The sequence below is a fragment of the Salvia splendens genome, chromosome 13 (genome assembly GCF_004379255.2).
Source record: "Salvia splendens isolate huo1 chromosome 13, SspV2, whole genome shotgun sequence".
Classification (NCBI taxonomy): domain Eukaryota; kingdom Viridiplantae; phylum Streptophyta; class Magnoliopsida; order Lamiales; family Lamiaceae; genus Salvia; species Salvia splendens.
The window spans coordinates 32,073,998-32,100,158 of NC_056044.1; the positions used below are offsets into that span (position 1 = coordinate 32,073,998).

The 26,161-nt window shown below is 36.2% G+C and overlaps 4 protein-coding genes, 1 non-coding gene and 1 pseudogene across 16 annotated transcripts; 4 read left to right on the forward strand and 2 right to left on the reverse strand.

Moving 5' to 3' along the window:
- Positions 1–5,475: 5,475 nt before the first annotated feature.
- On the reverse strand, positions 5,476–7,282 carry LOC121761623 (aspartic proteinase PCS1-like). The gene has a single exon (XM_042157246.1). It carries the CDS (start codon positions 7,147–7,149, stop codon positions 5,650–5,652), a length of 1,500 nt encoding a protein of 499 aa, XP_042013180.1. The 5' UTR covers positions 7,150–7,282; the 3' UTR covers positions 5,476–5,649.
- Positions 7,283–9,576: 2,294 nt separating this feature from the next.
- Positions 9,577–12,489, forward strand: LOC121761622 (annotated as a pseudogene).
- Positions 12,490–13,178: 689 nt separating this feature from the next.
- Positions 13,179–16,320, forward strand: LOC121761626 (E3 ubiquitin-protein ligase SDIR1-like). 4 transcript variants are annotated; one of them, XM_042157248.1, is made up of 9 exons: positions 13,179–13,321; positions 14,001–14,132; positions 14,218–14,272; positions 14,359–14,411; positions 14,509–14,737; positions 14,886–14,997; positions 15,515–15,560; positions 15,763–15,888; positions 15,982–16,320. In XM_042157248.1, exons 2-9 carry the CDS (start codon positions 14,055–14,057, stop codon positions 16,105–16,107), a joined length of 825 nt encoding a protein of 274 aa, XP_042013182.1. In that variant the 5' UTR covers positions 13,179–13,321; positions 14,001–14,054; the 3' UTR covers positions 16,108–16,320. The 4 variants fall into 4 exon arrangements, with proteins under 4 accessions (XP_042013182.1, XP_042013183.1, XP_042013184.1 ...); XM_042157249.1 differs by having other exon boundaries at positions 14,004–14,132; XM_042157250.1 differs by lacking the exon at positions 13,179–13,321 and adding an exon at positions 13,409–13,534.
- On the reverse strand, positions 16,264–21,364 carry LOC121761628 (peptidyl-prolyl cis-trans isomerase FKBP20-1-like). Of its 4 annotated transcripts, none has more exons than XM_042157260.1 (7): positions 21,262–21,352; positions 21,136–21,179; positions 18,103–18,231; positions 17,103–17,236; positions 16,936–17,015; positions 16,716–16,805; positions 16,264–16,621 (listed from the first exon to the last, which is right to left on the reverse strand). In XM_042157260.1, the coding sequence occupies exons 3-7, from the start codon at positions 18,209–18,211 to the stop codon at positions 16,477–16,479; spliced, it is 558 nt and encodes a 185-aa protein (XP_042013194.1). In that variant the 5' UTR covers positions 18,212–18,231; positions 21,136–21,179; positions 21,262–21,352; the 3' UTR covers positions 16,264–16,476. The 4 variants fall into 4 exon arrangements, with proteins under 4 accessions (XP_042013194.1, XP_042013197.1, XP_042013193.1 ...); XM_042157263.1 differs by having other exon boundaries at positions 18,103–18,234; XM_042157259.1 differs by lacking the exon at positions 21,136–21,179 and having other exon boundaries at positions 21,262–21,364.
- On the forward strand, positions 21,251–26,066 carry LOC121761627 (protein LEAD-SENSITIVE 1-like). 6 transcript variants are annotated; one of them, XM_042157256.1, is made up of 3 exons: positions 21,251–21,386; positions 24,134–24,243; positions 25,191–26,066. In XM_042157256.1, the coding sequence occupies exons 2-3, from the start codon at positions 24,147–24,149 to the stop codon at positions 25,817–25,819; spliced, it is 726 nt and encodes a 241-aa protein (XP_042013190.1). In that variant the 5' UTR covers positions 21,251–21,386; positions 24,134–24,146; the 3' UTR covers positions 25,820–26,066. The 6 variants fall into 6 exon arrangements, with proteins under 6 accessions (XP_042013190.1, XP_042013189.1, XP_042013191.1 ...); XM_042157255.1 differs by lacking the exon at positions 21,251–21,386 and adding an exon at positions 22,075–23,194; XM_042157257.1 differs by lacking the exon at positions 21,251–21,386 and adding an exon at positions 22,167–22,184.
- Positions 21,463–21,536, forward strand: TRNAV-AAC. The gene has a single exon. It is a non-coding gene; the product is annotated as a tRNA-Val (tRNA).
- Positions 26,067–26,161: the final 95 nt, after the last annotated feature.

Genomic DNA, 26,161 nt, shown 5'->3' on the forward strand with positions numbered 1-26,161 from the left:
CGCAGTGTATTAAAAATGTCAACACATAATTTTGTTAAACTTTAATATAATGGGTTGATATTATGTGTTGACATTTTAATGTTATTGTATTGACATTTTTAATACACTGCATTGATGAGTTAGCAGAATTAACAACTTAAATAGTTAGCAATATAATGCACCCCTCCTGTGACAGTGGATATAAAATCTCAATTATATCCGAATCCAATTAATTCAAAACAAGGCTCATTCGAAAATTGGCCCAAATATTTATTAAAAAAAATCTAATTTCCAATTATTTAGTAGTATTATCTTTTTCTTTTCCTTTTTCCCAAAATTTGGGACCGAATTAGACTCTTCGGATGGTCAATATGTCACATATTCAAGTCAAAATACAATAATAATTGACAAAAAGAACCATCAGATTTAAATTACATTAGACGTCGGTGAAATTTAAAATTAATAAATTCGGATTTACTTTCACATTATTATAATTTAAACTTTACGACAATGATTCATTGGACACAAACTACACACCTATATTGACTAGATTTTACATGCTAAAAAAGTCAAGCAATCCATTACTTTTTCCACTTATCTCTCTCTAAATTTGGCAAATAATGCAATTATACAAACGTGTTGGATGGGAATTCACGTCTTGATAGGTCCAATGAGTTCTATTTTTAGAATTTAAAGAAAACATTTTACCAATTTAGCTGCATTTTATTCTTTAGGTTTAAAAGAAATCAAATGAATTCTGAAAATTGTATAGTTAATGTTTTTTTATTATAACTAAGCAGAGTTATATGTACTATAAAATATACTGTACTAGGTGTCCATTGTGACTCGATAAGAGTTTTAAGTTACGAAATATTTAGGTGTAAAAACTTAGCGGAATCATAGTTATATAATTTTTATAATGAAATTTGAGTAAAAATGAAATATAGAACACGATTACTGGATATTGTAAAAAATAAATGAGACTTCTAACGACGAACATACCGACTGAAAAATGGTTCACCTATTACCATATGGACGAAGTATAATTTTTAATAAATTCAAAGAATTTTAGATACGGAATGCTTCTTTATCTTAGTACATAAATTTTCTAAGTGTATCTTTGAAATTTAAATAAATAAAGATATTTTATAAAATAATAATCAATTCCTGCATACTCAGAAAGAAAATATAGTTAAAAATATGACGGTAAAATACAATTTAATTAGTAAGACTATAAATATGACGATGAAATACAATTTAATTAATAAAACGCATTTTCCCAAATCAAATGGTCGTTTAATTAGTAAGACGCATTTTCATTATAAATATGACGATGAAATACAATTTAATTAATAGACCGTTTTCCCAAATCAAATGGTCGAGACTCCACACACTGTCACAATAATTGGATGGTTGATAGAAAGGGAAAATGCATTTATAGTATTAAAGTTATGTATGGTCGGCAGCAATGAGACCATAAGGCCATCCGCAACGCAGTCTCTTATTCGTCTCTTAATCGTCTCATCTCTTAATTATTCATGGGTTCCACTATATTTTTCACTCCATCTCTTAACTAAGAGACAGAACCTGCAACCCTCAATATTTTAACTAAGAGACAGAACCTGCAACCCTCTATCCCTTATCCGTCTTTTAACCATCTCATCCCTTAACTATTCATTCAATTTCATTTTTTATTTTTATTTCCAACAAATTCAATTAATAAAAACACACTTCATTAAATAAAATAAAATTACAACTTAAAATCCTTAAAAAATACATAATTAAATTTGTGGTAAAATAAATAAAAAAAGACATAATGAAAATTACAAGACATTGTACATGCCCTCCAGTCGCCAAACGCGTTGATGTCAAACCCGCCGTAGCCGCCCTCATTTCCGTCGCCGGACATTTTGTGATGAAAATTGGAGAGGTTAGATGACAATTGGAAAGGAAATGGAGATTATTTGAGAAGAATAGATGTGTGTTTGTGTGTGTAATGAAGATGAAATAGGAGTATTTATAGAGTAAAAAAATAAAAAAATAAAAAATAACGGTCGAAAAAACGGTAATATTACCGTTTTCGTTTTTAAATTTTTTTATTTATTAAATTCGATTTAAAAAAAATGATTTATTGCGTCAGCGTGACGAAGCCCACTCGCGGGGCGGCGAATGGAGTCACGTGTGGCGCAGGCGCGTGGCGAGCCAGCCTGCGAGACGTCTCGGTGGGACGGGCGTCTCGGCGAGACCGGGACGAGACGAGATGCTGCAACGCATCTCGCCGCTGTCTCGTCTCGGCGGGACGAGATACGAGCCGCCCGCGGGACGCGTTGCGGGTGGCCTAATGAAGTAAACATTTTGAAATTAAACATTGATTTGTCATCTACACTTTAGTGTAGTACTCCTAATCTTGAAATAATTAATCAAGAAAATACCAACTGGATTCAACTAGTGGAATATATAAACTGACAGTTTCATAGAAAAAACACAACAAAAGGACATTATAATACATTATTCACATTTCCCAATCTTCATTTTTGTGCTCATCAACTTCATCCGCCCTATGCTTTTGTCCCATCGCTGCCTCTCACCTTCACACCATCCTCAACTAGATAAATTCGACATTATTTACTTCTCTACGTAATACTTCCTTCTCACGCAAAATATCATATTCTAAAGTTACATGAGATTTTAAGAAAATTGTTAAATGGGATATAAAATAAGTAGAAAGAAAAAAGTAGTTAAATATTTTACTAAAGAATGAGAGATTTATTTTTAAATATAAAAAATTAGTAACATTTCAAATGAGACAAACTAATAAAAAAATATGGATATCTTGAGTGAAACGGAGCAGGTAATAATAACAACAATTATAATGTATAGTAGCGGTAATAGGGTGCGATCAACATATCATGGATGAGACATTTTTTTTGAATTTTCTAATTATAATTGAGTCCTTTCTTTTTTTTTTAGAAAAAACAACTTATTTCTTCCCTGTTATTTTATTTTATCTTAGTATGACACATTTGGATAAACTTATTATTTACTTTTGTACATTTTTTGCTTTTGTATGCCAATGAATGAGACATTGATTTTTAACGGAAATGATTGAATATACTGTGAGTAGATTCTTGTCTTAAACATGGGTCCAGTTATGTTGAGAATTTTGGGCCTAATTGAGAACTAAGATGCATTTTCAGCCACTCATTCATAATTTTCGCGCAATGTCAACTACGGAGACATTATGTCAACTAGGGGGCATAATTGTCATTTTCGCGCGATGTAAACTACAGAAACATTATGTCAACTACGATGTCAACAACAAACGTTATTTATATCAACTATTATGTCAACAGCAACATTTTACAAATAATTAATGTCAACAACAAATATTTTCATGTCAACGACCTATATTATTTATGTTAACAACAACGTTTTACATACAATATATGTAGATATATGTAGTTGACATTATATGTATGTAGTTGACATTGATTATATATGTAATTGAGATGGATTGTACACATAGTTGACATTATATGTGTATAGTTGACATGAATTGTATATGCAGTTGACATTATATGTGTGTAGTTGACATGAATTGTATATGTAGTTGACATTATATGTGTGTAGTTGACATGAATTGTATATGTAGTTGACATAGATTATATATGTAGTTGACATGGATTGCACACATAGATGACATTATATGTGTGTAGTTGACATGAATTGTATATGTAGTTGACATAAATTATATATGTAGGTGACATTATATGTGCGTAGTTGACATTAAAAAAGGGAGATAGCTAAATCTTGAATCTAACTCTTAGCAACTAATTCTCAACCGGGGAATATCACCAAACACCTAGAGTGCATTATGATTAAGCTTGATTCCCCAATCCAGCTCACATCCAACACAATTGATAATCAAAACCCACGACGGGCTCAAAACCGGACTCGCCTCATACTCCCCTCCCTTCGCCGCCGTCTCCACCGGCGCCGGCCTCCTCTCCACCTCCTTCGGCATCACCTTTATCCTCCACACCTTAAACGTCTGATCCAACCCCGTGCTGTAGAGCAGAAACCCCATCACCACCACCTTCTCCACCTCCACTGCCGCCGCCACGCACTTCACCGGCCCCTGATGCGCGTCCAGCACCGCCAGGCACTCATGGAAGTAGCTCCTCTTCAATTAAGCTAGGGCTCAAAATTGAAATTCAATCCCAAATTCAAATTCAAATTCAATTGTGGTACTACGTAGCGGAGGGAGGGATCGATGCGAGTGACACGGGTAGTGGAGTGAGGGAGAAGAAGGGAAATTGGTTAGTTGAGAGAGGAGGCCGGAGATGAGGAGTTATCCTTTTTGCAGAGGTAGCAGATGATGTCGGCGATGCAAATTTTGGCGACACAAACGCAATGGCATTCGGGGGAGGTGTGGTCGCAGGTCCAGACGCTGAGGAAGGGGTCGGGGGAGGATTTGAGGGCGGCGAGGGCGGAGGCGATGGTGGCGGAGGAGGGGAGGGAGCGGGGAGGGGGGCTTGCCGAGGCAGAGATCAGTCATTCTGCCCTTTCATAATTAAAACATGAAATTACCATTCTGCCCTTTCATAATTAATAAATCTAAAAATATTTTTTATGTATCAAATTCTGGACCACTCATTTAATAAAAATGAGTGGCTGATAATGCATTTCACTTCTTAATTAGGCTAAAAAATCTCAATTCATCACACCCTGTTAAACATAGTTACTATATTAACTAAATCAATGCAATTAGCAATAGAATTGATCGAAACTTCAAGTTAATTAATGCTAGTGTTGATTTAAATATTATTGGTACAAATCAAAAGTACCTATATACATATTTTAAAATTGAGGCAGATAAATATGGAGTGGAAAATCTTACTTCCCACATCCCGATCTAAATTTTATATTCGTACTGACATATATACTATGCTTTAACCTTACTCTTATATAATCTTATTATAATGAAGGAGTACATAACATCACTACCGTAAGCACATCTAAAGCCAAATGCAACACCCAACAAATATTATGAAGTAGACCAAATTAAAGAAAATACGATATGACACTTTTTAAATTCTCGAAAACGGGTGATGGCACAAATTTTGGCTATGATTTTATTTTTGTTTATTGTTGCAAGTTTTCGATTTCTTGCTAATTGTATATCTCTGGTGGTGGATGAGGATGACGATCGACGATAACAACAAGACTTGTGATATTCCATTGCTTTTGTTTTCATGCTAATGCACTGCCTTTTTTTGTGATTTTAAATACTTATATTTACTTTTTTAATAGGTTGATTTTCTTATTGTTTAATTTGTATGAATTACTTTTATAAACACACTAAATAACATAACATTATTATTGTAAGCACATATAAAGCCGAATATAACACCAAATAAACATAAAGGGGACCAGATTTAAGAAAACATGGTGCAGAATTCACCAAAATGAATCAACTTTACAATAAAGCCGCCGTTTGACCTTACATGAATCAAATGAAATTTTTCAATAATTCCAATTTAACTCAACCTAATAAAGTTGACACAATCCCACCTTTTCTAAACCTTTCAACGTGAGAAATCGACAATTATTATTCATAATCGTGTCACAAATCACAAATCACCTAGCACCCTCTTTCCTTGCTAATTATCAAGCATCTATCCATATTGGCAAACCCTTACCAAGCACAAGAATAGAATCGAAACCAAATCGATTATTCGTACCCGAGAGCACCACTGTGCTAGTATCTTTCATACTGAACGAGCACTTATCGAGCAAAATTTTACTGTCTCGAGAGAAATCTGAAATCACTATACATCTTCGATTAAAAAAAATTACACGAAAAAAAAACCCCGCGTCCGCTCGTAAATTACAACCCCAACTTTTGCGCGGCCAATCGCAGCTAAAGTCCGCGAGCCCGACCCGGGACTTGGACAAATCGAATTCCATCCACATATTTTGCTGGTGATGGTGCCCTACAATGTAGGCCTCCACTCCCAAAAGATCCGAATTCCCAAATGTCAAGCAATAAACCCCATCATTTCCCCGGGTCATACCCGCGACCCGGTAAAGCAGCTTCTCCCCTCTCACGCTCATCTCCACCCCTCTAAACATCAGCGCCACCGCCGGCAGCATCGCCGGCGCCGCCCTCCTGCTCAGCTCCACCCTGAAGCAAGCGTCCATCGCCCCCTGAAACACGAATTCCGGCTCGTCCAGTGGTCGGAGAATCCCCTTCGTCTGTCGTAGGAATTCGGCTTTTAAAGCGTCGTAAACCGGCCCGAGTAAGAATGTGAATTGGGTGCCCGAGTCGACCATGGTCTGACCGGCTCCCGTGTGGTCCGGTTCGTATATGGTCTTTTGAACCGGGAGTAACCGGTTCCCAACCCGGACCCCTTCTAACCGGACCGTGTACGCGGCCCGGTCGAAGTACGGGAGCCGCGTCGCCGCCGGCATTTCCACCAGCGGCGTGTAGTTCAGCGGCGACAGCCAGGGGAAATCCGCGTCGCCGAAGAGCAGCACGCCGCTGGAGTCTTTACCGGATATGCAATAGGAGAATTTGCGAAAACCGGCCTGGGTTATGAAGGATAACCCGCCCCGGTTCAATCCGACCAGACCGGTGGTTTTTAAGTCCTCCGGGTTGGAAGATGAACCGGAGTCCATGCATCCGAATGTGATGTTATCAAATGAATTTGATTGGTCCAGGTAGAAAACCTCGGCGGCTAAGTTGCCTTCGACGGACGAGGCGTCGGCATAGGAGACGGCCACGTGGCAGAGGTGTTTGGCGTCGCAGGAGGCCGGGATGGGGAAGTCGCGGGTGCGGGTGGTGCAGGTGGAGGAGGAGCAAGGGGTGGGGCGGTAGGAGGAGGAGAGGGAGGGGGAGAAGGAGGGGGCGGCGGCGGCGGGGGTCTTCTGGCAGCGTAGCCAGGACAGCTCGCTGCCAGTGTCGAGGACCATGGTCGCTGCCTGAGGCGGCGAGCCAACGGTGAGGGAGACGGTGAGGGAGATGTTGTGGTGGAAGGAGAGCTTGTTTGAGGGGATTAGCTTGGCTTTGAGGGGGAGGATGAGGGATTGGGAGGCGAGGGATTGGGTTGAATGCATGAAGAAGATGATTGCTAGTATTATTTGTGTTGATATTGTGAGGAGATTCATCTTTGTGTGTGTGTGAGATTGTGTGAACAATCTTAGGTTTGAAATGTTCGAGGGAGTGTGTACGTGTGTATGTGAATGAGAGGATATTGGAGTGGGAGTGTGGGACTATGGTTGGGGCTTTGAAGTTTATAAAGTGTCCTACTTGTAGTAATAGATATAGACAAATCTAATAAATAGAATTCGTGGGGTCGGACGTAATGAAGATGGTCGTTGTCTCTCTGTTGATGTCAAAAGGGAATAGAAAATGTATCGACAACCTGACACCGACATTCGATGACGTGAACCTCAATCTCGAAGAATTGAAGCGAAATTAGCCACTATAAGATTGGCGACAATTATAAAATCCAAATTTAATATCAATGTAGTTTGTATATGTTTGGTGAAAGATAATATATGTGATGTTTCGGTCACCTAATAAACCAACCTTATATTGAAGAAAATTCAGAAAAAAAGGAGGTTGGGTGTAGATCATAATTTTAATGTTTATTCTTATATTGTAATTTATCCAAAGACAGCCGTCACACCCGTGCAATATAAGCATTCATGAAGAGGAATCAAGAGAAAAATACGGCTAATTTGTATGGTACAACAAAATGTATTTTGAGTGATAGAGTTTTTTATAAAATTAAAAGTTGGAAATATTTTAAATATGCTAAAAGTTTAGGACAAAAAACTTTTGATTGAAAGCTTTTAAATATGCTAATAGTTTTCATACAAAATTTTCAGCACAAATGAATATGCGTTTAATTGTATTTTCATATTCTGTTGGAGTTTTCTTAAAATTGTTCACTTGTAAAGCAGAGCTATTTTGTACTGCAAGGTAACAAAACAATCGTGATAGACTTTTTAATTTTAACCAAAATTTATTTTTGGGTTAATTTTTCAATTTAAATTACAAATCCAATATAAAAATTGCAAAATCTAAATTGGATAATTAGAAGGAAAAATACAACACGTATTTTTCAAGTTGAGGAACAACCAAATTTGAAAAAGGTTGTCAGACCAGCAACAGAAAAAGACAACAATGGTTGAATTTGCAGAGTGGTTTACAGTTTTGCAAATCAAACAAAAATATTTATAAAAACATCAATTTCTCGAAAACTGCATAATATAAATTTAAATATGTGAACATGAGGAAATTAGGTGTTGAAAAATGAGACTTTTTGTCTTTGTAAGAAGCAAATCAGACAATTATTTTTTGTTTCTTTATTAAACAATCTCTGCCTAACTACTTGTTATCATTAGCTCTTATATTTATTTGAAGTTGGTGTAATAATTGAGAGGTTAGGAACTTTCTAATTTTATCCTTCTAAGTTATTTTATTTTGTAATTTTATGTTAATTAGGTCTACTCCTAGATTCATAGGTCAAGCCATCATGAAAAGATAAACTGTTGTGTTTATAATATTCGGATTAGGGTCAATTTGTAAAGTTTTGATTAGTTTTGGTTTATTAAGTAAATAGGAAGTATATTTAGCTGTCAATGAAATCTATGTCTTGACTTCTTAGCTAGTTAATTAATGTAGTAATGAAATATGAGTGCAGAGATTAAGACACATCTAAGTCGTATTATAATCAAGTCCAATTATAAATGGTCCAAACTTGATTAAAGTTGAACATAAACACAATACTTAATTATTATTTCATTGATCTAATTATTTGTGCCGCTCATTTGCACTTCCGTGAGAGCGCGTTCACGGGAGTAAAAGAAATATGTGGCACGAATAATGTTATGATACAAATAGAGTAGTACCTTTTTACTGTTGTATATAACTATTTCGCACTTATCTTAATATTTCTCTATAGAACATTTAAACGACTTATAATTAAAATTATCTATCACATCTTATAAAAAAAATTAGATTTGAAGTGTCACACTCATGGTAGTTGTTCTATCAATTTAGAGGAACACACCATTGAGCGCCCGATTCCAATGCGGCGATGACGGTGCTGAAGGGGGAGGAGGTTGCGGTGGTGCAAAAATGGGAGATGGTTGTGGTACATGCGGTGGGAGAGGGAGGAGGAGGCGACAAGCAAGATGAGAAGGGTGGAGGCGACGACAATGGGAGGTGGAGGTGACAACAAAAGAGAGGAAGGGAGGGGAACGCCGCTAGTGATGAGTGGCGTGGGAAAGGAGCTGGCCAGGGGGAAGATCCGCGTATTAGTAAGCGCTTGCATATAGGACTTGTTGTCATTGGTCTATTAAGGTAACATTCGATTTGTTGGACGAGATAATACTAGCATATGATATAAATCAAATTAGATTTTATTTAAAATTAATTAGTCATATGGACTAGGGTGAGATGGATAATGGTGAACACCAAAAATAGATAATGGTGAGATGGATAATGGTGAACACAAGCCCATTAAAAAGGCCCACTAAATTACACAAAACCAACATCAAATTTGGCCCAATAATGTCTCATCTCTCAACTCTCTCTCTAATCCCTTCTTCTCAAATTTCCCGGCGAAACAGTAAAAAGCCGTCGCCGCCGCCGCCGCTGTGGCTGCCGTCGTGAACTTCTGAGCTGAGTTAAATTCGGCCGTATTTCATGGTTTCCCCTGTGTTTATTCGCCTGAGTCAAATCTGCCGCCGAAATGCAGCACCCACAACACTCCTCAATGGCATCGTTCCTCTCTCTACTGTGAGACCCATTTGTCACGCGGCCATAGCTGATCACAACCCGGCAGCTTCACCGCTCACAGTTATTAAACGAGTCTGCTTTTGGGTTTGCGATTCATACTATAATCAGCAGAAAAAATCCACTCTTTTCGATTCAACGCGCCCTCTACTAAATTTACCAATAGATGCTGATTCATTGACGCCGGAGCAGGCCATTACCGTAATCGCTTCATTGGCTGATGAGACCGGATCGATGGTGGCACTGGGTTTCTTCTATTGGGCAATCGGGTTTGCGAAATTTAAGCATTGTATGTGGTTTTACATTGTTGCGGCAAGCTGCTTGATTAAAAATGGAAACTTTGAGCGGACCCATGAGGTTTTGCGCTGTATGCTCTGGAATTTCGCGGAGGTGGGGATGTTGAAGGAATCAATCGACATGGTTCTCGAGCTGCGTAGCCACTGATTGGTTTTGAGCTCCCACACTCTGAATTGCGCGCTGAGCGTGGTGAATGGGATGGGCAGTTTTGAGATTGCGCAGAATGTGTTCGATGAAATGTATGACAGAGGCTTATTCCAGATTCTTACAGTTTCGAGTCGATGGTTGTTGCTTATTGTCGAGCTGGGAGGGTTTCGGATGCTGATAGATGGTTGAGTGAGATGTTGAGCAGAGGCTTTCTTGTGGATAAGGCTACATGCAGTTTGATTCTCAATATGCTACGTGCAAATGGTCGTGTGAACCGAGCGTTGTGGGTGTTCAACAAGATGGTTGAGATCGGGCTGAAGCCGAATTTGGTTCATTTTTCTTGCTTGATTAACGGGTTGAGCAGCAGGGGAAGTGTTAAACAAGCTTTCGAATTGCTGGAGGAGATGGCGAGGAGAGGGTTGAAGCCGAATGTGTATACTCATACATCATTGATTGATGGCCTTTGCAAGAAAGGATGGACGGATAAGGCATTTAGGCTTTTCTTGAAACTTGTTAGGAGCGAGAATTACAAGCCCAACGTGTACACGTATACTGCCATGATTGATGGATACTGCAAGGAGGAGAAGCTGCAACGCGCGGAGATGTTGCTGAAGAAGATGAAGGAACAAGGACTGTCTCCGAATGTGAATACCTACACTACCCTTATTGACGGTCATGCCAAAGCTGGGGAGTTCGACAGAGCATATGAATTGATGGACACGATGGAGAAAGATGGCTTGGCTCCTAATACTTGTACGTACAATGCTGTTGTGAACTGCCTCTGTAAGAAAGGAAGGATTACGGAAGCGTATAACTTGCTGAAAGTTTGCTATAGGAATGAGGTTTGTGCTGATAAATTTACATACACCATTCTAATATCTGCTAGCTGCAAGCAGGATGATGATGTTAGAAGAGCTTTCGTGATTTTTAATGTGATGTTCAAAAAGGGGATCGGTGTTGATATGCATACTTACACGTTGTTGATCTCATTGCTTTCAAGGCAAAGGAAAATGGGAGAATGTGAAAGAATTCTCAGTGATGCAGTGGAAATGGGACTCAACCCAACCACACAGACGTATACATGTATGGTTTCTGGGTATTGTCGAGATGGAAACGTTGAATTGGCTATGAAAGTCTTCAATGATATGAGTGAACATGGCTGTGCGCCCGATAGTTTTACTTATGGTGCTCTGATAGGTGGCCTTTGCAAGGAATCCATGGTGAATGAGGCTAGAACACTTTTTCGTGAAATGATTGACAAAGGTTTTTCGCCATGTGAAGTTACTCGAGTGACAATAGCTTATGAGTTGTGCAAAAAGGGTGAATCTTCGACAGCAATGGCTTTGTCAGACAGATTAGAACGAAAACTGTGGGTTCGCACTGTTAGAACATTAGTCAGGAAGCTTTGTAGTGAGCAGAAAGTAGACGTTGCGGCACAGTTTTTTGATAAATTGTTAGATGCAACCAAGAGTGTGGATCGTGTGACGCTTGCAGCGTTCATGACTGCATGCTACGAGAGTAATAACTATGCACTCGTTTCTGATATGTCTACGAGGATGACAAAAGAAAAAGTCAGCTTCCATAACTCAACATACTACTATTCATCTTGTAAATCCAAGCATATGTTAACAAGATAATACTACTAGTTTTTAAATTTGTTTCAGGTTGGCTCGGTAACACGATGAGGATGTGATTTGCTTGCGACAAGTTAGAGCAGCACCTCATGATCTCGGTGCATTTGAAATGCTCGCGGCAGAAAGGTATGATCAATTAAGCAATCACGAGTTTTGAGGTATCAATTGGCTGTTTGATATGGATCATAGGTGGTGTTGATAAGAGATTAGTTATTCAATTTGTCTTAGGTGTCTCGTTGACAAGTACGATGATATGATTCTCGTCACAACAAGTCAAGGCAGCACGCGCCATTTCAAACAACCAAAAGGCAGATACTGCGATGATGGACAATGAGGCGTACCGGTGCCCTCATCTCTGGTTGAGGTTGCGCCAATTCTTCTCGTTGCCAATGAAGTTGAGCTCATCAATCCTCGCGCTGCTTGCCTATGTAAGTTTTATTGTGATATTATTCCGGCTGTTGATACAAGAAACAATCTTCGTATTTGTATGCTTGCTTTTGTGTGCTGCTGCGTTTGTGTTTGTTAGCTTTTGATGTTGTGTTGACGTGGTGTTTGTTACCATTCTTAGCGGACTTTGCTCGTCAGTTTCTAGCTTTTAAGATTTTTCCTGTTAAAGAAAAAGGACTAGCATTGTTTTTCCATGTTCCATTGTTTCTATCTATGTGAATATTTTTACCCTATTCCAAATCAGTTCTATTTCATGGTATAAAAATTTTAACAGAATCAAGTGGCAGCAGTTGCAAGAAGTTTACCAATTATAGGAAGCTCGAGGGTTGGAGTCATCGCGGCTACGAGGATAAATGAGAAACTATTGGTGATCCTCTTTAACAAATAAAATTAATTGTTTAGCTATTTACACGCAGTGATTTGTAATTTGCATATAGATGTTGTAATTTTATCTTATTGACACTCCACTTGAGTTTGAGCCGATCCATTTGGATTGTCTAGCTATTTTGGTTGCAATTTTTTTAGATAATACAAACATAAATTCAAAAATACTACTACTTCAAATATCCACACTAAACAAAAGCCACTTGAAAAGCATTTATAGCACATTTTTCTGTACAATGTAACTAACGACTGCAATCATCTAAAAATATTATAAAATCGTCAATTTATCATAAATAAAATATAAGAAGTCGAAACCAACCGATTATTAAAAGTAAAAACAAGATAGAAGAAAAAGTGATATTCGAAAAATAAAAGTGACAAGAACATTAAATAATAGTAAAAAATTTCTCATTTTAATTCAGCGTTGGGCTTTTATTTTCTTTTTTTATTTTATCATTTTATGCGTCGATATTCAAAGAGCTCCAACGCGTCCGAGTTCACTCGCTCCTCTCTTTTCGTTTAACTCGCTCGACTCAGCTGAGATTAACCAATTATTACTTCAGCCAAATCAATTTTGTTTGATAGATTGTTTGCGCTCTGATCCAACCACACAACAATCACTGTAAGTGAGATTTCGCTCTTATCCTTTTTCATAATCAAAGTTTTTTTTTTGGTGAAGGTGAAGGATATGCCTGCTCACATGTATTCTCCGATTTGCATTTTCGAAAATTTGTCTAAGATATTAAGATATGTTAGCTCTTTGTGTGAATGGTTTCGGTTTTCCTGTTCGAATTTTGATCTGAACCGATTTGTTGAAGATATGCTTTTTGAATAGGTAAGTGGAGTGCTTTCTATCGAATTTTGGGGTTTTCACGAATGTAGGGAATTGCATTGAGTTTTCGTTCATTCAACACCAAAATTTTGTCAAAAATGGCAAGATTTGGAATTTTCCCTTTTTCAGCAGAACTGCCTTTTTTTTCCTGCACTATAAGTATCACCAATTGATAATCTGATGTGGAATCATATAATGAGAATGCACCACTTACCCAATTTGATGGATGGATCACTTCTGATCTTCAAAAAGTTGTGGTTCATATTACACCATGGATTTTGAAAATCTAGGCATTCTTAAAGATGTGAGAGATTTAGATTAAGTATTTCTTTCAATTGGTATTGAATGGGAGGGAACTAAATGTTGAATCAAAAGTTAAAATCAGAACCATCTTTAGAATTTAGTTCAGTTAGACCAACTATCTTTTCCTATTTGGGATTGTTTCTCACTGTATATAATCTATTGGCAGCAGTTCCAGGTGCATCTGTAAATAGTTCATTCAGTGTTGAACTTGTTCGAAACCATGAGTTTTGTTTTCAGAGGTACCAGAGGAGATATAGAAACTGGGTTTCCGGGACTTATTCCTGAACGGCGTGCAGTGGTGAATCTCTAACCTTTTGTTAATATCTATTCTTGTGATCATTCTCATCTCTCTTAACATATGTGATCTTATTGCTGGTGATCAGCGTGTTCATGCTACTCGACCAGTCAATACCAACTCCTTAGCTTTTCTTGTCACAGGTAACATTATTTGATGGTCCTTTAGTGCTATATTTCTGTCTTATAGTCAGTTTACTAACTGAAGTGTGTAACTGTGTTTTTAACAGTGCTTTTGCTGTTTATGATTCTGAACTCGCACCAAATGTCTCCCAATTTTCTGGTTTGTATTATTTGGATGTTGACATGTTTTCATAGAATTCTCTCAGTTGTGAAATTCTTTTATATGATTGACCTCTAATTTTCGATGTATTGGAAAGCTCTGGCTGGTGCTTGGGGTGTTTCTGATGGCAACCACTTTAAGGATGTATGCAACATGTCAGCAACTTCAAGCCCAGGCACAAGCGCATGCTGTCGCAGCTAGCGGTCTTCTTGGCCACACGGAATTAAGACTCCATATGCCACCATCTATAGCTCTTGCTACCAGGGGAAGGTTGCAAGGTCTCAGACTCCAGCTAGCACTGCTCGACAGGGAATTTGACGACCTAGGTATGCATACATTATTCTCAAATGTGGCATAATATCCGGTTTTGTTTCTTTTTATGTTATTTACTGTATTGATTCCAACCCAGTAGGGTAAGCACGAATTGAGGACACCATGCATGGAATTTCATGTGGCTTTTGGTGCTCTGTGCAGATTATGAAACTTTGCGAGCACTGGATTCTGACAATGTCCCTACCGCTTCTATGACTGACGAAGAGATCAATGCTCTTCCAGTCCACAAGTATAAGGTTTCCGGCCCACAGGGGTGAGTATTGGTGTTAAGCTCTCTGAATGTGTACATTATGCATAATAAGAGTAGCTCTAACTGGTATTTCATATTGTCCTTCAAAATGGTCTCTCACTGCTCTATCCTCATTTGGCATGCTTAATTAAATTACTCACCAACAAATCAAAATGGAAAGATCTCTGTCACAGTCGGATTATGTTATGTTTAGATGTGGAGCATTTAGGATTCACATTTAAAAACCAGCTATTACGACATCTAGTCTCTGAAAGTTCATAATTATCCTTGTTGTGTACATGATGGCATCTTTCTCATGCATACATGGCATGCTGTTACTTTCTGACCTGTTACAGTCTATTCGTTCTACTGTTGTTAATATTGTTGCACCAACTTGTTTAGTTTCTCTTTGACATGTGTGTTCTGTTGGCTATAAACAGAAAAAAGACAATTTTGGAGATTTTCTGCATTACTTTTTGACTGGCATCTCGTATCTTGTCAAGATTCTCTCTAAATGGATCTTGGTATTCTTTGCTTACAGTGTGAACTCATCGGCGCAGCAGGGTTCTTCTTCAGCCTCAGTTGAGGTACTTCATCAATTTCTACAGTCTCTTGAAAAACATAAACTGAAACTATAACCAATTTTCTGAAGCACCTTGCATTGGTTCGTGCATATGTAATCTATCTTGGTGGTTATGCTTGAATTTAGACACAAATGCTTCATATCAGTTACATGTAATGATTTCACCATATATTGCTAGCCTCACTAATGTTTAATGCTATTTGCAGAAGAAGCAAGATCTTCCAAATCCACAAGTGGGATTAAAGACCTCTGATGATGATCTGACTTGTAGTGTTTGCTTGGAGCAAGTCACTGCCGGAGAGCTCATTCGCAGCTTGCCATGCTTGCATCAGGTTTCTGTTCCGCACCTTTGCCTTTATACGTTCGATACATTTACATGCTAGTATTATTCTGTCTCTTATTCGATCTTATGTGTTTCCTTGCAGTTCCATGTCAACTGCATAGATCCATGGCTGCGGCAGCAAGGGACGTGCCCTGTCTGCAAGTATAGAGCTGGGTCACAATGGTCGGAGATCGCTCAAGGAGAAATCGACGCTTCGGACATGGTCTAAGCTACAAACATATCATATTTGTTATAACTGATTTATACATACCACCAGTATATGTATATTTATAGTATATGCATTATGTATTACCTACTGTGAAGTTGAGTCACTCTCCTTCATGGTGCATAAATTTATTAGGGCTGATAGATAGCAATTTAGATGTAGTGCTGTAAACATTGAATTTGCTATATATTAAAATATTGCCTTATTTAATAGTAATTTTTTTGACACGTACAAACTTGGCAAAAATGTTCATAGAGATAAACTTGTTTTCACCATTGTGGAAGAAATTATGAAGAGGGAGCAGTTGCTATATAGTCTATATAGTGCAGCTACTTGAGCTTTATTACAACCATCTCCACATAATATCTTCTTTTACTTGCCTTTGCCTTTCCCTTTGCCTTTCTTGGCGTCGAGTTTGGCTTGAACCCTAGCAGCTGCGACTGCTTTCGCTTCCTCCCTTTTCTTCTTCTCTTCCTCCTTTACTGCAGCGGCTGCTTCCCGTTGCTTCTTCAGCTCACTAAACAAACACACCTTATTTCTCAGAAACTTTATGTGGCAGTGGCTGAATTTAAGCATATACACTAATAAATGTGTGGATTCAATAGACTTACTCCAGCCTTGCCCTCTCGTCGGAGGTGCTGCTTAGACTACCCTTGCGAGGTTTGCAGGCGACCAGCTCCACCTCAAAAATAAGCGTCGCACTGCAGCAGGAAACCCAAATAGATGCTCTCATCATAAAGCAAAACAGTCCCATTATTTTTTAATATTGATCAATGAAATTAAGTTGTGTTCATTAGACAAATATCAGGATAGAAAAGAACAGGATTTTACTCTGGGGGGATCTCAGGTGGGGAACCGGCACTGCCATAGGCATACTCTGGCTTACACGTAATCCTAGCGACTTCCCCAACCTGCAACCCAAAATAAAGGAACGAGAATTAAGGACGTATTATATAGAGTAGTATTGAAGTATTAGCTGTATAAAAAGAATAGTTTACCTTCATGGTTTTGAGCGCAACATCCCAAGCTTTAATCACACTTCCACTGCCCACTTCAAACGTGAAGATAGTATTGTCTTCATGCGTAGTATCAAAAACTTCACCAGTTTCAGCTAGGGTGCCTTCATAATGAACTGTCCCAAAAAAAGGGCAGAGTTAATAAAGTATATTCTCTAAGGTGCAGAAACATAACAATTGCTAGATGTCTAGAATAGAAACATGAGTCCCACGAACGAAAAGGGTAATGGTGAGGGGAAACTTAACTTAGAATTAAGCGAAAGAGGTGCAAAAAAGAATACATTCTAGACATCGAATTAATGCGATCAGACTTTTGAATACTGGGTAGCGGGTACAAACTAATTCTGAATTTCTTATTAGTCTACATCGTATTTTTTCTCCTACGAGAGATTGATGCGTATTAGGACTCAGAATGAATTTCCTAATTTTATGAATTTATTTCACTGAAAGGCTGAAACAAGTCAGCAACTCAGCATGGAAAAAATAAGCACCAAAGAATCTGATCTATCCAAAAACGACAAGAAAACTAAGTCATCAGCAAGACAACTGTTTATTAGAAAACAACTTGACCAATGAGAAACACCGGGGTGCTTATCTGGTAAACATAGTTAAAACTGACGACTGATGTTAAAGCTCAAGTTATTAATTGCAGAAAATAATTAGCAATTTGCCACTTATAGCCATCAAGATCAGATACAGTTGTTGCCTTTATTTTTATGTACTTGAATTTTTTTGAATAACACAGCTGTGTCAAAGCAACACAAATTTTCCAAAACAATATTAAGACTGTTCAATAATATCAACTAAAGAAACTGACAATTGTTGAATTTAAATGTACAAATTGCTACTCTTGAACATCAAATTGTGAATCCCCCAATCTCCCCATTAAACTGCTCATAGTCCTATTTTTTACAGTTAGTTCTTACATTGTAAATTTACATGACATGATAAAGTAAAAAAGTGAGTGGCTGTTAAAACATACCGTCGACAAGCGGAATACTCTCTGATGGACCAAGCGCATCAGCTTTTGCCTGGCGTACTATCGTCTTCAGGACTCCTCCATCCCCGGTCAAATCAATTGTGTCACCCATGATTCTGATCACTCAACTTGCTGCTGGAACACAATATTCATGGGATTAAGCTTTAAAAATGACATATAAGTGAATATTGTTCTGCATGAAGAGCATCATAAACAATCCGAACTTCCAAGGTTATAATTCAGTTGAGCATGAGGAAAACCAGAGAGAAATCAAACCACTTAACATCATCATCCTGCTTGAAGTTTCACACAAAAATGATAACAATGCGATACAAACTTACAGTCTATTTTTCAACATGAAAGATACAGAGCAAACTATATGTTTTTGGTTGTGGCACTATGAAAGATTGTGTATATAGTTATCTCTCTATAATACTTTGACATTTCCCCGTATCAAAGCCCAATGAAAAAAGACAATAGCTAAGAAACCCAACTTACGGATAGTCTACCTGGAGTTTAAGACCTAATGGAGTGATAGTTAAGTGAAATGTTCTAATTTTCAAAACGTGTAATCCAACAAGCGACTGAATATAAGAAAGAAATGAATTGGTTATCCATTAATCAAAGATTAAAAAAAACGTTTTCTTGCAGTTCTTGATTCGAACTATTAACAATCTGAGTAGGGGTGGGTCGGTACGGTATACCGTACCGACCGTGCCATACCGCATACCATACCGGAAATTACGGTATGACAAAATTTCATACCGATACCATACCGAATTTTCGGTATACCGGAATTCCGGTATACCGAAAATTCGGTATGATAATTTTTTATACCGTTACCATACCGTTATTGCGGTATACCGTACTGTGTTTCGGTATACCGTTAAAAACGGTATACCGAAACACGGTACGGTATACCGTAATAACGGTATGGTAACGGTAACGGTATACCGGAAATAATTACTAATATAATAAAATTAATTTTTAGATAATCTTATTATTATCATTATCATTATTATTATTATTAATTCTTTTTATAATAATGTATAACCTGGGTATAATATTCATAAAATTACTATGCAATGAAAAAATAAAACAAGAGCTACACTATATAATTATTAATATACTTAGTTTAATCTATACGTATATAATCTTTCATATTGTTATTTTAATTTATTGTTTCAACTAACAAAACAGAAGTTATTATTACACTTTTATTTGTCTAGATTATTTTTGCATATATATTGTATATATTTGAGAAAACCAATAATTTGCGTGTGAGATGATCGAAAATAATTGCAAAATATGATTACAAATTAAAATATACAAGTATTAAATATTTTTATACTACTCCTATACATGGAATGTACATAAACTATTCATATAATTTAATTGTGTGTGGTTATATAGATTGTTCCAATAGTTTATACATCTAATTGGAATTAGGGATATATGTATTTCCATTTGTCACAATTTTATTGATATGGCATACCAAGTAGGATTGTCAAGTTGGTATTCCTTGACCATGGATTTTTTTGTCAAGATAAAGATATGTGGATCAAATATTTAGGGATAATTAAATTTTTTTATGTCGATCTACTTCAATATAAATCCAAATTGAAATTTAAATAGGACCTTTTATTTCATTATAATTAGCTAAACAAAACTGAAGTTATTCTTAAACTTTTATTGTCTAGATTATTTTTGCATATATATTGTATATATTTGAGAAAACCAATAATTTGCATGTGAGATGATCGAAAATAATTGCAAAATATGATTACAAATTAAAATATACAAGTATTAAATATTTTTATACTACTCCTATACATGGAATGTACATAAACTATTCATATAATTTAATTGTGTGTGGTTATATAGATTGTTCCAATAGTTTATTCATCCTTCAATTTAAGTAGTACTAGTATATAAAATACGATAACATACAATGAATTAAACACTAATTAAACGATTTGATTCATTTTCAGCTGCACATATTTTTAATTGAAATTTTATGAAATGGGACGAAGAATAAAACAATTTTTAATTACTTTGTATATTTGGAATATGACATTACACAAAGAATCATATACTAAATGGTGTGAGTTAATACAAATTCTTTCAAATGTGCTTTGTTGAAACATATTCTCGAATCCCGATATCGTATTTCCAATCTTCTTTCGGTGTTATGTGTTATTGTGTTTATTATATTTAATAGGATGAGTTGATAAAAAAATAATTGTGAATTTGTTTGAATAAATTATCATTTGAATGTTTAATTTTATTGTATTAATCAATGTATTAATTTTTTTAAATATAATATATATATATATATATAAATGTAATATATATATATATATATATATATATATATTACAACATATTTAATATTAATATATATATATAATAATCTATCGGTATACCGGTATACCGCGGTATACCGAATATTCGGTATATACCGCAGATTCGGTATACCGCGGTATACCGGTATACCGAATATTCGGTATATACCGCAGATTCGGTATACCGCGGTATACCGGTATACCGTGGATTCGGTATACCGCGGTATACCGCGGTATAGCAAACTTGATACCGTTACCGTACCGAAACACTACGGTACGGTATCATACCGTACCGGAAACTGCGGTATACCGAAAAATCGGTATTTTCGGTATTTTTCCGGTACGGTAAGTCCGGTATTTCGGTATTTCGGTATAATTTCCCACCCCTAAATCTGAGTGCATCTATTATTTCCAATCTCTAGGGTTCAACAATGACCAGAATTTTATTTATTCCAGAATCACAAAAAAGTCAAAAAAGTGAACAAGAACACAAATTATCTGAGATATCGAATTGGCACAAATAACAATGAAACTAAAACGAAAATAAAACCTTTACCTATTCAACCTTCACAGAAAACGTCAAAATATCAAACAACCAAAAACCCTAATCATTGTTCTACCCAATTCAGAAATCGAAAAATTGAACAAGAAGAGTACGATAGAGCCATTTAATCTAAAACTGAATAACCGCCTTCTTCAACCAATTACTAGCTCTACCTGTTCTTCCTTTGCCGTCTTCAACCAATCACAAACTCTAACTGTTCTTCCAATCAAAATAATCAAAAGGAAAATCGAGTGTATTCAAACAAATACGCACCTGATTGAAGGATAATAAGCTGAAGGGAGAGCGGGGAAGACGGCGACAGCAGATATGCAGAAGAGGGTTTCGGCCATAAAGATTCTTCACTGCTCTATCTTTTGCTTTGAATCAAACTAGCTCTGGTTTGATGCTCCTTTTATTTCTTTTCTACTGTTTGATTATGTATGTATAACTAAATTGAAACTAAGAAAAACAAATGGTTTCGTGGTGTAGTTGGTTATCACGTCAGTCTAACACACTGAAGGTCTCCGGTTCGAGTCCGGGCGAATCCATTTATATTTTTTAGTTTTTTTAATTCAATATAATCAGTAGAAAATTTTAATTTGCATTGGAACCTTATTTATAGGAAGCCGTTTGAAATAATTTCAATTTGCTTTTGAAAATGTATACGATTAAAGGCATTAATTATGGTATTAAATGTGATGCTTATGATAGTTTATATTTTTTAGTTTTTTTAATTCAATATAATCAGTATAAAATTTTAATTTGCATTGGAACCTTATTTATAGGAAGCCGTTCGAGTCCGGGCGAAGCCATTTATATTTTTTAGTTTTTTTTAATTCAATATAATCAGTAGAAAATTTTAATTTGCATTGGAACCTTATTTATAGGAAGCCGTTTGAAATAATTTCAATTTGTTTTTGAAAATGTATACGATTAAAGGCATTAATTATGGTATTAAATGTGATGCTTATGATAGTTTATATTTTTTAGTTTTTTTAATTCAATATAATCAGTATAAAATTTTAATTTGCATTGGAACCTTATTTATAGGAAGCCGTTTGAAATAATTTCAATTTGTTTTTGAAAATGTATGCGATTAAAGGCATTAATTATGGTATTAAATGTGATGCATATGATAGTGTATTACGCGCTTCAGTTTGTCAACACACACAGATCGTCTTCACCAACGCATCTATGTAAAATTGTTCAAATCTAGATTTCATTTCCATGATTTGTTTTGTGATAATGTTCTGCATATTCTTCAGTTTTTGATTTGCTTGGTATTAAAAGTGATGCTTATGATATTAATTAAGAAGATTGAAGATAATCTTAGGTTTAGAGTGTATTATGCGCTTCCGTCTGTCAACCAACACAGATCGTCTTCACCAACGCATCTATGTAAAATTGTTCAAATCTAGATTTCATTTCCATGATTTGTTTTGTGATAATGTTCTGCATATTCTTCAGTTTTTGATTTGCTTGGTATTAAAAGTGATGCTTATGATATTAATTAAGAAGATTGAAGATAATCTTAGGTTTAGAGTGTATTATGCGCTTCCGTCTGTCAACCAACACAGATCGTCTTCACCAACGCATCTATGTAAAATTGTTCAAATCTAGATTTCATTTCCATGATTTGTTTTGTGATAATGTTCTGCATATTCTTCAGTTTTTGATTTGCTTGGTATTAAAAGTGATGCTTATGATATTAATTAAGAAGATTGAAGATAATCTTAGGTTTAGAGTGTATTACGCGCTTCCGTCTGTCAACACACACAGATCGTCTTCACCAACGCATCTATGTAAAATTGTTCAAATCTAGATTTCATTTTCATGATTTGTTTTGTGATAATGTTCTGCATATTCTTCAGTTTTTGATTTGCTTGGTATTAAAAGTGATGCTTATGATATTAATTAAGAAGATTGAAGATAATCTTAGGTTTAGAGTGTATTATGCGCTTCCGTCTGTCAACCAACACAGATCGTCTTCACCAACGCATCTATGTAAAATTGTTCAAATCTAGATTTCATTTCCATGATTTGTTTTGTGATAATGTTCTGCATATTCTTCAGTTTTTTATTTGCTTGGTATTAAAAGTGATGCTTATGATATTAATTAAGAAGATTGAAGATAATCTTAGGTTTAGAGTGTATTACGCGCTTCAGTCTGTCAACACACACAGATCGTCTTCACCAACGCATCTATGTAAAATTGTTCAAATCTAGATTTCATTTTCATGATTTGTTTTGTGATAATGTTCTGCATATTCTTCAGTTTTTGATTTGCTTGGTATTAAAAGTGATGCTTATGATATTAATTAAGAAGATTGAAGATAATCTTAGGTTTAGAGTGTATTACGCGCTTCAGTTTGTCAACACACACAGATCGTCTTCACCAACGCATCTATGTAAAATTGTTCAAATCTAGATTTCATTTTCATGATTTGTTTTGTGATAATGTTCTGCATATTCTTCAGTTTTTGATTTGCTTGGTATTAAATGTGATGCATATGATAGTATTAATTAAGAAGATTGAAGATAATCTTAGGTTTAGAGTGTATTACGCGCTTCAGTTTGTCAACACACACAGATCGTCTTCACCAACGCATCTATGTAAAATTGTTCAAATCTAGATTTCATTTCCATGATTTGTTTTGTGATAATGTTCTGCATATTCTTCAGTTTTTTATTTGCTTGGTATTAAAAGTGATGCTTATGATATTAATTAAGAAGATTGAAGATAATCTTAGGTTTAGAGTGTATTATGCGCTTCCGTCTGTCAACCAACACAGATCGTCTTCACCAACGCATCTATGTAAAATTGTTCAAATCTAGATTTCATTTCCATGATTTGTTTTGTGATAATGTTCTGCATATTCTTCAGTTTTTGATTTGCTTGGTATTAAAAGTGATGCTTATGATATTAATTAAGAAGATTGAAGATAATCTTAGGTTTAGAGTGTATTATGCGCTTCCGTCTGTCAACCAACACAGATCGTCTTCACCAACGCATCTATGTAAAATTGTTCAAATCTAGATTTCATTTCCATGATTTGTTTTGTGATAATGTTCTGCATATTCTTCAGTTTTTTATTTGCTTTTTTCCCCTGAAAAAATGAGGAAACTAATTTCCTCAAAAATGTAGTGAGGGAGAGAGAATGGGGTTTCTATCACAGAGAGTGGAACGAAGCGATTTGAAGGCAGGAGACCATATCTACAGCTGGAGGACTCCTGTTTTCGCATACTCTCATCACGGTTTCTTTTCTCGACTACTTTTGTTATTTCTCTTCATTTTGTTTGATTTTCTTATTTTCTGTTTGTATTTTTTATTTAGTTATTATGTTCTTATGAAATGGTGAATCACTGTTCGATGCGTTTAGATTGATTCACAAACTAAAGTTTTAAGCAATGATGGTTGGATTTGTAGTATGTCGGTTTGAGCTGCTCCATTGCATAGTATGATTTTGGTTTTTTGCTCATTGCTTCCATGGTGATATATAAATCTGATTTCTCCTTTAACATTGCATTTTTATTTTATAATAATTGCTGCTGAATAGATATGAGCCTGATGAATTTTGGTTTTTGGTTTTACTCCTTTAACTTTCAAGGATTTGTGTTTCCTTGAAGATTGCATTTTTTTTCAAATTGGAGTTGAGTAGATACGAGACTGATTATTTACCACTACGAACACACTCTTGTATGTGTTTTTTTAATGGAGTTGTGCATTTTGTTTTCCTTAATAATGGAGTTTAATTTAGGCTTTGAAATCTTTCTTCACATTCTCAGCATTGTCACAATTTTGAACAAGAATTTGGTTTGTGCATTTCGGTATCTGTTTCTGTTCTACGTTTGTCCAAGTGATCTTGTTTCCTTTGTGTACCAATATCTTAGTCTTCCTATCTCTCATCGATATGATGCCGTGACAAATATTAGTGTCTCAACTAGTGTTTGATAACATTATTTCTCTGTTTTTGTTTAACATTGCTTTATTTCATGCATCCTGTTAGGCACCATGTCTATATTTGAACAACAAAATTGGTGTGGGCACTTTTTCACTCATTCTACATTGTTCAATACTTGCTACTTATCACCACTCATTCTAGCATTTGCTGCCAATAAGAAGCTTCAAATTATTAATTCATTCTGACCTTGTGCTCAATAACTGAAATGCCGCTTTTCATATTTTACATCTAAACTGTCAGGCATCTATATTGGCGATGACAAAGTGGTGCACTTAACTCAAGAAGAGAATTTGAGTGCTGGTGCCTCATCTTCCTTTTACGTCTCATCATCGGCTCATACTTATGCAGCACTCTGTATTGATTCAGAATGCGCCTCTCGCGAACATAAAAGTGGAGTGGTTATGTCATGCTTGAATTGCTTCTTGGGAAATGGATCTTTGTATCGCTTTGAGTATGGAGTTAGCCCGGTAGTTTTAATGGCTAAGGTTCGATCTGGGACATGCACGCTTGCTAAATCTGATCCTCCGGAAAAGGTGATTCACAGAGCTATGCATTTGCTTCAGAATGGATTCGGGAAGTATGATTTGTTATCAAATAACTGTGAGGATTTTGCTATGTATTGTGCAACTGGACTTCTTGTTTGTGGCAAGAAAAGGTCTGGTGCCAGTGGCCAAGTCTCGTCCTTTGTTAGTATTGTTGCGACTGCAATGAGCTATGTTCCGCTCAAGATGTTGGTTTCAAACCCGGTTACTCTTGTAGCATCATCTGTAGCGCAAATATCTTTTAATCGGTATGCTCTTGATGTTGGTGTTCGGAGTGATGCTACCAAGGTGGAGGTAGAGGACATTGTCGTAGTGAACTCCCGCTGAGGTAGATGCACGTGCTTGCGGTGCTGACAATGCTGACGATCGACCTAAATAGCGTACGAGATACTGATGGTGGGTTATCACAAACATGTCAAGATGATTGTTTTCTTTTTGATGTTTGCCTTCTATTATTCAACTGTCTAGTTTCTATTATTCAGCTGTGTAGTTTCTATATTTTGCAAGCACAGAACTGTATGAGATGAGAGTCTCCAACTATTTTTAGATTTCAATTGGAATTATTTTGCTCTTATTAAGAAGGCATATTTAGAGTGTTTACTTGATGATGAGTGAGTGACATGAGACTTTTCATTCGCAAACGAAGAGAATTTTCTTGGCTAACGGAGA